This window comes from Anarrhichthys ocellatus, unplaced genomic scaffold (genome assembly GCF_004355925.1).
Source record: "Anarrhichthys ocellatus isolate YVR2014 unplaced genomic scaffold, GSC_Weel_1.0 scaffold39, whole genome shotgun sequence".
Classification (NCBI taxonomy): Eukaryota; Metazoa; Chordata; class Actinopteri; order Perciformes; family Anarhichadidae; genus Anarrhichthys; species Anarrhichthys ocellatus.
Genome location: NW_022280069.1, coordinates 343,423 through 355,736, shown reverse-complemented (window position 1 = coordinate 355,736; position 12,314 = coordinate 343,423). Strand labels below are relative to the sequence as shown.

Below are 12,314 nucleotides of genomic sequence, written 5' to 3'. Positions count from 1 at the left end.
CTTGACTTCAGCACAGCAGAAAATCAACACGCTAACATGCTCACCATAATGAAAACAGGCGAATGTTCCATCGGTTTTGCAGGTCTTGCAAATAAATATTACTTTGTAGACTCTGGTACATAATCAGCATCACATTTGCAATTTATCATCATTTCTTTGTCACCTTTTGGGTGCATGAAGACATGAAATACAGGTGATAATTAGTGTAAAGCAACGTGTTTCTTTTGTGAGAATCTGGTATTTTTCCATTAAAATCAGTTAATGGAGATTACTAATGCCTTTCAGGTTGTAAGCACAGCACCTTCATGACGGATTTACAGACGTCTGTGCAATGATTTCCTTCCTTTTATTACTTCTCGTATGTAATTATTTGGATTCCCTGATTGCTTTCTTTATTGACTCATCAATACAATCCCCAGTTTCTGTGATATGTTGTATTTTCAGCTTCCCATGTATTTGCACATTGGGAAATACAATCGGGAACTCCATTTCCCATGTGTACTTGTATGACAGAGCACTATTTGATGTCATTATATGCTCATTAAACAATTGCATTGGGCCTAAGAGCCTTACGTATTTTGCATTGTGATAGATTCTTCATATGACGTTATTTTCTGTCGATTACAGGAACAAAGAAGATGTTTGAAGCTGTTGATGTTGCAATTCCTTTCCCCGGATTAACATAATTTAATATAATTATTATGGTAGAGGGAGAGATAATAGTGTTTTGTGTGTTCGCACCATGTTGGAGACGCCGCGGACCGTCTCGGGGTTCAGCATGACGATCTCGGTGGTCACGTGTCCCTCCACGGCCTCCGTCATGTTCTCCACTGTACAGTTGATAGCTGGGTCTTTGATCTTGTACCAGTTGTCTGCGTACCAGCCTATCAGGAACCACACAACCTTCTTCCCGTAGAGCTTCTCCTTGAACACCTGCAGCAGGGAGGGAGGGAGGCAGACATGGAGGGTGGATGAAGGGAGGGAGAGAATGATAAATAAGCATGAGGATAATTATTCCCAGCGATGGGTTGAGCATGTTGTATCACTGCCAAACAAGGATATCCATTCAGATATTCCACCAGCTAATTACAGAGCTCAATTTCTGCTAATAGCCAAGTCAGGTTTAGTCTATTGGGATCCATTGAGCGAGAAAAGGAACTAACCTCACAAAACACCTTCCTGGCTTCGGTCTCATAAAAGAGCCCCACAATGATCCTCGCATCTTGGCGCTGCATCAAAACATGAAGACAAAACATTGCTTAGTTTCATTAGGAGCAACAATATAGCTTCACTATAGCACAGCTTGATGTGGCAGCGCAGCGGGCCAAAGTTCCTGCTGCTTCGCAGGACGGCACGTACTACTGTTCGGGAGCTGCTAATTAGCATGGCGCATTAATTTCCTCTATCAAATCGCCTCTATGCTAATGGAATCGTGTGCAGCTGTGAGTCGGAGGAGGAAGGAGGAGGGGGAAGAAAGAGGACCAGCAGCTGAGGTGAATTTTTAATCAAAGCACCTTGAGGTTCTTGACAGCGACAGCCGGGTCGGTGAGGAAACTCTGGCGAACGCTGATCTCGATGCCTGCCTCCTTCGTCCTTTGCTCCAGATCGTCTAGAGTCTGCGAGATGAAAGGGAAGGACAGAGGGAGACAGACAGGGAGAGGGGGGGGGGAGAGGGGGAGGTTAGAGAGGCAGCTGAACCGAGACAGAGAGAGGTGCCGGCTTGAGATTGTAGAGAAAGACAAAAGGAAAGCATAAAGTCTGTAGAGACAGAGAGAAAATCTGAAGCGTATATGAGAAATGTCAAAAGAGGGATAGACGGTGTGTTCGATAAACAATAGATTTTTAGACAAAACACAAGTTGAAAGCAGAAAAGAAGAATGTGTGAAGGTAGAGGAAAGAACGTGGGAGCGCGATCATTAACCTCCATTACAGGAACCAACTCAAGTGTCATGGTATCGACCTCCCTACCTGGTAGAGATATATGGCCTGATCAATATTGATCACAACCAATACTCACACAACAAATTACTTCAAAAATCCTCAATCAATCGCCTGGGGAGATTGAAGAAATATTGCATGGCCTAAGAACACAACAGCTCTCATAAACAAACCTACAGAGGCAGACAGGCAATAAGGAAACCCGACACTTTACCAGAAATGATGGAGCAAGGAAGTAAGGACGAGTGATAAAAAAAACCAAGTGAAGAAGATTAAAGACAGAGTTGGAGATAAAACGAAGGCGTAAAATTGAAGGTAAGATGGTGAGATTAAAGGTACTGACTGAGGTGAAGACTTCGGTGGTCTGCTGGATGGTGGCGATGCGGGTCCATTTCCACTTCTGGAAGAGCCGCACCCTGGTGGGGTTGTGAAGGGTGGCAGACGGGTGGGTGCGGAAAAAGGTGGGGAAGCGCTGGCGGTTGGACAGGGCCGGCGAGCTGGAGCCGTAGGACAGCTGGGAAACATAAGGAAATAAAAAAAAGAGGTAAAAATAAGGCAGGAATGATAGAGAAGTTTAGGGGGAAAATATACTTCTGACGGTCCATCAGTAGTAGAACAGACTTCAATCAAAATGTATTCAAATCTGGACTCTCTTGTTCCTCCCCTGTACACAGTGTTCTTTGATGGCGACTGGTTCAAACAGCGAACAACAGAGAGGAAAGCCAGCGAAAAGACTGAGAACCAGAGAGACAATCCCCGCTCCCATTTTCTCATTTTCATCCACACCCGCTCCCTCCTTTTAGCTTCCCTCAGGCTTATCAGGTGTGCAGATAAACACTTTAATTTCAACAACAAAAATGAAACACTGCATGCAGGATTTACCATGCATACGTTGCCGTGAAATTGTGATGACACATTCTGCGATTACAAACCGAACTAACAAAAAAAGGATCTAATTATTGTTGTGATCATCTGCTTCTTTCTTTTGGACCCATAAAATTTTAATTTCAGGCACAAATCCCACAAGACACAGACTGCTTCGATGTGTGTCCAAAACAGCAGGGATGAGGTGGATTGGTGGAAAATCCAGACAGAGACAGGGAGAAACTGAGAGTTGCTCTAACAATTAGTTTCATAGTGACAAATAAACTAATAAAATCCTTAATGGGTCTCCTTTACAACGAGGAACGTGGAGTTACATTACAGATACAGACAGCATAGCGTCCTCCCCGGCACCATTACCAACTCAACCCTGGGAAGTTAACCAATGGGAGCGAGGGGGTTTGATGTTAGATGACAAATGGCATGTACAATGGGGACTCCCCACAATAACAAATCCCTGTGGGCACAGGCAGGTAGACGGAGGCGTCAATACGAAGGAAGGGGAGCGAATCAGGACGCGACAGCTGATCTGGGCGCAGCATTGAAAGATGTGGAGAAACCAGCAGCTTCGGTGGGTGACACATGCTCAGTAATAAACATGCTAGGTGTTCATAACATACATGAGCACACGCAGACTGTGACGGGAGTTAATTGACAGAAAAACATATTTTCATTAAGGTCAGAAAATAATTTGTTTCCATAATCTATTTAGCACGTCAACTCTTTTTTGGCAAAGACAAAAAACACCTGAAGCCAGCTTGAATACTTTTTAATTCCTTATTTTCTAATGCGATGCTATTAAAATTGGTTTCTGAAAACACGGCTACTGGGGGCCACTACAGGGCAGATGTGGAACAGCAGGAATTTGACATGACACGAGATGTTTATGACTGAAAAAACGGGGGAAAGAACAATGTGCAAAAACAAAAGTAGCCATTGTGACAGCTGTCTAACGTCTGACGTGTTCCTTCATTACCATGAAGACAGCCATTGTTTTTATTTTGTGTCAATCCCACACACACACACACACACACACACACACACACACACACACAGTTAATAGTTACCAGGTTCACCATCTTGGTTTAGAATGCTAACGTTTGCTAATTTGCAACAAACACAAAGTACAGCTGAGGCTCATAGGAATGGCATTCGTTTTGAATGTCTGTCCACAATTTCAAGCCAATACATCCATTTGACATCAAGCTATTTAACTAAAAGGTTAGAGGAAAGGTGCTAGAGGTAACGTCAGGGCATCACCTGAGCATAGCTAAAATCATACACTGTATAAAAATGGACATTGTTTCTATGACGTCACCTATAGACCCATTTTATAGTTTTTGCAATCTGGTTTTGGCAAGGGTTACATTAGCACCACGCCTGTAGAAGTTAATCATTTAATTGTCAAAAGCCAGAAATCCCCAAACAAGGAGCTGCACCTTTTCCCTGTGCTAACACTCAAATAAACCTCCACCAGACACAAAAACAGTGACAAAACTAAAATGGAGCAAAAAGCAGAAAGCTGTGGCAGAAATAGACCGATGTAGCAGCAGTCAGCAACAGACAGGCAAAGTTCCACATTGAAAGCTTCCCAAAAACCACAAACAATTCTCAGTTCCTCAGTTCTCCGGTAGCCTTGTAGGAGTAGATCAATACCTGTCTACGGCTTACAGTGCTTTTAGAAAGGGAGATGGGGTATCAAATTAACACTGTGCCAAGAGGAGCCGATCGAGAGCCCCTTCTTGATCAGCGTCCAGAAACAGAGGTTGCTTTTGCCTCCCCCGGCGAGCCGATGAGGCTGTTTGACATGCGAGGAGGCTTCTGCAGGCAGGCAGCATACAGAAATAATTGAGTGTGGCGGTTAGGAGGTTGTACCAGTGGTGGCGTGTAGTAAAGAGAGACAGATCCCTTTGTGTGCGGGGAGAATCGACTGCTCGAGCTGAGGGAGCGAGGCGGAAATGGAGAGTGGGAGAGAAAGACGGTATGGGACGGAAAGGAGGAAGGAAGGAAGGAAGGAAGGAAGGAAAAAAGGGGGCTGAAATAGAGCATGCCAGCTCCAGGGAGCAACGACAGACAGAGCAAAGAGGAATGCAAAGAGTCAAAATGTGAGAAAGAGTTTTTAATGATGAGGAAAGAAAGAGGGACAAAGACAGGGGGACCAGAAACAAGAAAGAGGGGCAGATGCCAAACACTAGAACTGATTGTTCTCGATGACTAATCTCTGGATGGAACTTCAATTACAGGACAAAGCTAATAAGCGGAGCACTGTGAGTGACAGAGAGGCAGATCAAGAGGAGACAGAGAATGAGATAAACAAAATAAACTAACTGATGAAGGCATAAAAAGTGTTTCTGAAAAACAGCAGCAGCAGAAGACAGCATGAGATCCCTCACTGATTCAGAGATCTAGGATGCGCTTGTACTTGTTATAAATGTATTATGATGCAGAATATGATGTCAAACAATATGTTCTGTCCTGCACGTAGTGTCGCCGTCAATGCAGTATTGTGAAACCGCCGGGTAAAGTGTTGTGTTAAGTGCCGTTAATTAAAGGCGGCGTGTGAGGTATTTGAAAATCAATAAACAACTACAGCATTGATTTGGGGAACTTAGTATAATTACCACAAGTGCAAAAGATTACCATTTAGATAAATGTCAGCTTCCAATAGCTTCCACAGTCATTTTTACATCGGTTGCCTGCACAAAACGGAGGGAGTAACAACACAGAGCTTTCAGTGTCAGTTTCAAAGGTTTCTTATCAGCTCATATCCCTCCCTGTGCTATCTGTAATGAAAAAGACGATCACAGACAGACACATGGGACGTAAGGTCTTCTTCGCTGTTTGTTTGGCATCTCGCCCTAGTTCCCTGCGGAGGATCAGTGCCTTTACTTAAGACGTTTTGAACCAAAGGGTCTGAATTGTAAATGGCATTTATACAGAGCTACCATGCAGGGTAGTTTTGGTTTTTATGTTTTCAGGTTTTGAGATGTATATCTCTAAGATTTCAGCCTCCACCTAATGAATCCACAGACCCTGCTGTGAAACCGAAGAAATAGTCTCTATATGAAAACTGTTGACAGTGTGCTCTGTGGATATCGAGAGGAACAGGGACACTGGAGAGAGATGTTGAATTTTTAAATGTCATGTCTCGATGATGTAAACCCCATAAACAAAATTCCATCCACCTGCATTGTTTTGGGTGTGGCAGCTGAAATCTCAGCATCTGAAAACCACTCAACCAAAACATAACTGGATACTTCGAGAGGTAACAGAAGATATAGCTCACCACTGGCAGCATTAAAAGCATGCCAACTATCGCTGGATTACTTTGATACTGAAGAAAACTTATATGTGATGATTCTTAAGGCCAAAAAAAAAACCCGCCAATGAACAGTGTGCATCAACAAAACAATATATATATATATAAATATATATATATATATATATATATATATATATATATATATATATATAAAATCACCACAGCGAAATGCAAAGGATTTAAGGACCATCTTTTTCCTATGATTTCCAAGCAGATTCATTGATGTTTACTCGCAATGGATATTGGAGACTAAATAAATGATATATCCTCTGGAAGTGTAAGTCATGTCTAAAAATATGTGTATCGTGTCTGTGTGTTCGGATTTGACTGAGTAATGATGAAGAAGAGGTACAAATGTTGACGCCAGTTGCAGCTTACGCGCACCCCGCCTTCAACAATTTAAAAATACTCTGGGTTAAAATGACTGGGGATTGACAAAAAATGTCCTGAAAGTGTGCACTTGGGCATGAACTGTAAGAGACACCCACCACTATGAGGTTCCACATGCGAGCAGCTTCGGCCACCAGCGTGGAGACGCCGCTGCAGCCGGGCATCAGGACGATCTTGATGGGCTCGGTGTACAGAAGGTCATACAGCAACTTGGTGGCTTCTCCGGGGTCACACTGGAAGGACAAAATGACAAAGTGTTTAATGGATGGACGGATGAACAGATCAATAGTAAGGATGAGAAGTTACTTGAGGTGATTGAAAGAGAGAGAGGGAAAAAGGGGAATGAATCAGAGCGGGGGAAATGGGACAGATAAGGGTGAGGGAGACAGATGAAATGGGAGCAGAGGGTGAGGAACAAATAAGGAACGGAGCGTGGGGGATGGAAGAGGAAAACAGAAGATAAAGTAAAGGGAAATGACATAGAAGAACTAAAAGGCCAATGCAAATGTGAAGAGAAAAGGAAAGTAATACAAAAAGAGGACGAGTGAGGGAAATGCAAAGAACAGAACAGACAAGGTCACGGAAGTACAGGGAAAGAAATGGCACAAAAGTAGCAGGGATCACCCAAAACGCAGATGCAAATGTGAAGGGAGAAGACAAGCTGGAAGTAAGGAAAGCGAAGAGTTCACGTCCACACAGCCAGTATGTATCATCGACACACAACACGCTGTCCACAGATCAAGACATAAAAACAGAAAGACAGGCCGAAACCAAACAAAAGCGAGCCCGATGACCACAACAGCAGCCATCACAAGTCATTACGACCCTCCAATGAAGTCATTTACAGCATGTCTGGGTGGCGAGAGTGCAGCTGGAATGATCCATCACTGCTCTGTCAGCCAGATTACCGACAGGCCGTCACCGCCGCGCTGCTCATCAGAGTCACTGATAAACTGGCCTGACACATCCAATGATTCACCGTGGAAGAGGAGATGTGGCTCGCAAACACAAACACGTGCGCATGCACAGTTTAAAAAAAAATACACTCCAGATGAGTGTCACAAACAATCGAACCGCGGAGGATGATGGCGGCGACCAATATGGCTCCTAATTGGGGGGTTCGTATCGGTGGCTGAATAGTCTCTTTGAGGCGGCCCTCTGCTCTCTCTGAAGAGGTAATCACCACTCAAGAACCAGGGAATATGCGGAATAGCCGGGCTTCTTATTGATTGACGTGTTTTCCATTAACTCTAGATTGGGTGGAATTATAGTGGTGTCATGTCGTCGCAGAGAAAGTCAGGATGTTGTCATGCACTTAGATAATTCAATCTGAACCCAATTAAAGTCTCTGTATGGTTTTCTCCATTGGTCCAAATCCATGTAGGGAATTCTGCTTAAATTACTTTTATTTTTTGGGACCTTTAGTTTGTTTAAACTGTGCATGTCGTCAAAGTGATCACTATAGAGGGTAGAAAAGGTCACAGCATCTGTAAAGTCTCCTGCATGGGCGCAGAATCAGCGGGAGCTTCAGCACCCGCTGTGGAATAATACTGTGAGGTGACCTGATCGGGAAAAAAGGTCATAGCAGGGTTTTATCTGTCAGCTTAACCTGCGTCCACACTTAATATTTGTTTATGTGCTGACGCTCCACTCAGTGATTTCTTAAAGCTTCTGAACCGCTTGCATTCAATAACTTTTGAAATAATGCCGTTTGCAGCCACCTACACCTTACAGCTATAATTTGCGCTACAGGGTGAAGCCTGGGTGGACTTAGGGCTGGGCGATATGGCCAAAATCTTCTATCACAAGATATTTCATATATATATATATCTATATCTATATATATTCAATACATATCAAGATACAGCATGTTTTCTTGGTAATATACTCAATAGTGTGTATTTTCCCATTTTATTAAGAACTTTAGTGCAAAATATATATAGTTCTTTTTCGGAAAGAGTTTTATAACATTGTTGGACTCACGATGGACAGAATTAAAAAAAAAAGATGAAAATCGAACAACCAGAGATATCATCTATTTTTATTTCATGCATCCTTGTCAATACCTGGTGCCGACATTAAAAAAAATTCAACTTGACTGCTGATCGTTCCTTCAGAGATTCAGGTGTGTTATGCTAGCAGTGGCTAATGTAGCCTCAGGCCTCAAGCAGAGAGGAGGAGAGGGTTACAGAAGTAAGCTCGCTTACTCAACACTGAACCCTAGATTTTGATGTGAAGAAGCTTTGGAGGAAGCTTGTAAGTATACCTTGACATTTGGATATTTTGCCACAGTTATGTATTTCCAAGGTAAAGAATGAACCTCTACTCTACATTTGTCTAAGTTAGTTTAGTGTATATTTGGCAAAATGTATTCAATTTGATCAGCTGGACAGAAATTAGATTATGCTGCAAGAGAAGTTTGAGGATTTTCTATGAATACTTTTTGCAAGTTTTTATCACTGTAATGACAAATGTTTTAACCCTTGAGCACCCACCCACGGGACACTAGCCTTAAGACATGCGCAGCAGAGTACACAATAGAGGATAACTGAAACCTGTCAAATGTATCTCTGTACAACAACCATCAACAATGTATTAAATCCTTTAAAACTGGATGTCCAAATGTATCACAAGGGATCAAAGCTCAAAGACAGTTCATTTGTTTCAATTTACTCTCCACCACATCACCAAAACCTGCGGCAATAGAAGTACTAGAAAAACCTGGAATGAATGTCTTCGGACTCGGCTAAACTAGAGTTTTGGAATCCATGCTTGTAAAAAAGATTCCCTGAGTCTATCCTCATGCACTGCTCACCATCCTCAAACCACTGGGTTACCTGCATTCGTATCGACTGGGTAAGCAGCTTCACAATATTGACGTCATATAGGAATAGGCAACCTTGTACAACGCGGGGGCCGAGAGGCTGCAGGTTTTTCCTCCCGATCAATCACTTCTTCCCCAGCTGATTTCACAGATCACTTCCTCCTCTCTGGTAAAATCAGCTGCAGCCTGTCGGTTGCCTTCTGCCCATGAAAATGAATTCCTGTGTTATCTTCGAGCGAGGGGAGCTGCAGATTGACGCACAGACCTTTTTTAAATACAGCTTTTCCTGGAGGTTGTTTGTGTTCCCTGTCACTGTGGCTGTGGGCAGGCTGCATGCTGAGAAGAAGCTTGTTAGCTTTCTGGTGTTACAGTGTTTTAACTATACTCTGATGAGGGCTAATTCTTTGCTGAATATCTTTTAATTATATATTAAATATGTCATTACAATCCAACCTCACACAGCATTCAATAACAACTTGTTTGCATACATTTTCCAAATTACTCGCAGCTTATAACGTGTAGGAATTAGAATTAAATCAGACGGGCACTCGGAGAGCACAGACTTCTGCCAAAGCCATGCCGAACCGAAAACACGACCTCCTTCGCCGGAGCAAGATAGCTGAACAGAGAGTTCAGGGATATAACGAAGGTCTATTCTTGAACAAAGCTGCATCAGACTCCATACCTGAACCTTGTGTTTTGACGAGCGTAAAAAATAAATTTAAAAAACCCTTTTGGTAAACAAAAAGGGAAACACGGGGCAGTAAGAGGTGAAAAAGCACGCAGTATCCCTTAAGAAAAAAACAGAGAGAGAAAACAGGGGTGTTGGCAGGTATGCCATAAAGGTTGAAGAATCTCTGCTATTCTTGGAGGTCTGTCTTCTACAACCCCCTGGAGTCATCACCATTTTACTTTCATTTCTAGCCCTCCTTTGCTCATGAGAGCGCCTGGATTGACGGCTCCCGATGCCATTCACATACACATTTACCGACACACACACACATCGCTGTGCTTCTACCTTTGAGAGGACACTCTTTGACATAACGCATCCCCTAGCCCCTTACCCTGAACTTAACCACATCCACTAAATGCCTAACCTCAACCCTTACCCTCACCTCAACCTAATTCCAACCTAAACCCTTTAAGTCTGAGGCCTTTGAAAAAGTGAGGACTGTCCAATAACGCCCTCACTCTGAAGGTGAATTCAATTTGGTGCTCACAAAGGTAGATGAGCAAGTACACACACCCACACACACACACACACAGAAAGAGATTAGTGCATACCAGTGTGTGTACCAGTCATAAAAAATGCACTCGTACAGCTACATGTGCACACATACGTGACATAGCACCGCCACCTCTCTCGCTGTCCTTGGTGCTGAAATTCCCCGAGCCAATAACAGTGTTGTCGTTAACATGCCTATGCAGCCTTTTCAATCAGTCAAACCCAGCTCGTGAGGACCTTTGAAAGAAACCCAATGTTCCCTGGGCTGAGGAGAGCGGGAGAAGACACTGGCTCGTCCTAATACACTCTCTAATTACACTCCAGATTGAATAATATAAAAAGAGTGTGAAGAGGGGATAAGATAAGGGCCTGGGGGACAGCCTATGTGTTGCATCTCAAAGCATGCACAGCTACATCTCCTAATTTCCTCATAATTACATCTGTCGCCCGCATTCAGGCTTGTATGCCAATGCATTGACATGCATGGGGACCAGTGATGAATACTGGTTATGCCACAGTGAATAGGGAAATGGTGTCACGGCTGCCAATTAAAATAAAGGACAAGAGTGAGGGAAGCACCTTGTTTCACCATTTCTCTGTATCTCCACTGTCTCACTCCATCACTGTCAATAATTGATCAAAGTTTGCAGTCTCGGCTTTGATATATCCATGGCAACGGCCTGCGCAGAGAGTGTGTGTCTGCACGTACTGCATGTGTGTGTGTGTGTGTGTACGTGTCTGTCCGTGTGTGTGTGTGTGTGTGTGTGTGTGTGTGTAGATCTCAGAAGGCTGTAAATAGTCTGATGCTGTCGCCAGAATAGCCAGAGAAACAAGCCGTTCTGCTACCACGGGGTATCTGCATCCATTAAAGGGACAGGCTGGGATTAAGTGTTGAGCTTCATGAATATTGTATGATGTTGAACAAGCTGAGGACATCGCTTGATACTCCCAAATCGAATGGTCACAGTGTGGGAATGTGTGTTGAGGTACCTGTCTACCAAATCCAAGTCAAACTTTAACGCGTGCCGTTTTCTCAATGCTGCTGTTTACGAGCTGTTAGACTTGAAAGACGCGATAACAAAAAAGTTCGGCATCGTGATAAATTCGGGTCAAGAGACTCTGCTGCGTAATTACACTTCTCCGGCTTTGATCTTGAGATGCAAACAAAGGGCCTTGTCTTAATCTCCCAGTCAAACAAAAGAGTTATTCGAGATTCGCTCTCTGACCAAACAAGAATGAGGCGTGAGCCGTCATAACTGCATGTAAATATCATAGCTAATTAATCCCTTTCCATATAATAGCTTTTCAACCTCTCAGAGAGTAAGATCCTCATTACTATTCCACCCAGGTGAGACGTGTTTGCAATGAGAAGGTAAAAAAAAAAAAGAAACACTCATTCCAAACACACTGTACCCTGAGCAGGAGCAATAAATTCCCTCCTGGACTAAATTCAAGGAATTAGCCAGCGTTGCTCAGACAATGTTCTACCAGCCTCTTTGAGCTGTTATATTCAGCGGATCTGCATCTATTTATCGAGCCGGAGGCGCCAGTGACTCCTGAAGCACGAGGAGGAGTGATGTTTTCCCCCAATCCCTATGAAATGTGCTCATGCCATTGCTTTATCTTTATGTTTATATACGGCAGCTACATCTGCAGCTGCCCGCTTCACTACACTTGTAATCAGAGGATGCACGCACAGGTTTGATCTGTTTAGCATTTGATTGCAAAGAACA

The 12,314-nt window shown here is 43.3% G+C and overlaps 1 protein-coding gene across 1 annotated transcript in view; it reads right to left on the bottom strand.

The window, feature by feature from the left end:
* gabbr1a (gamma-aminobutyric acid (GABA) B receptor, 1a) overlaps nt 1–12,314 on the bottom strand; it is a 60,489-nt gene that overhangs the window by 28,229 nt on the left and 19,946 nt on the right. Inside the window, exons 8-12 of the mRNA XM_031867562.1 lie at nt 6,631–6,765; nt 2,282–2,452; nt 1,515–1,616; nt 1,164–1,229; nt 742–933 (exon numbers count right to left, since the gene is read on the bottom strand). Of these exons, the coding sequence (XP_031723422.1) occupies nt 742–933; nt 1,164–1,229; nt 1,515–1,616; nt 2,282–2,452; nt 6,631–6,765 (666 nt within the window). The remainder of the gene's footprint in view (nt 1–741; nt 934–1,163; nt 1,230–1,514; nt 1,617–2,281; nt 2,453–6,630; nt 6,766–12,314) is intronic.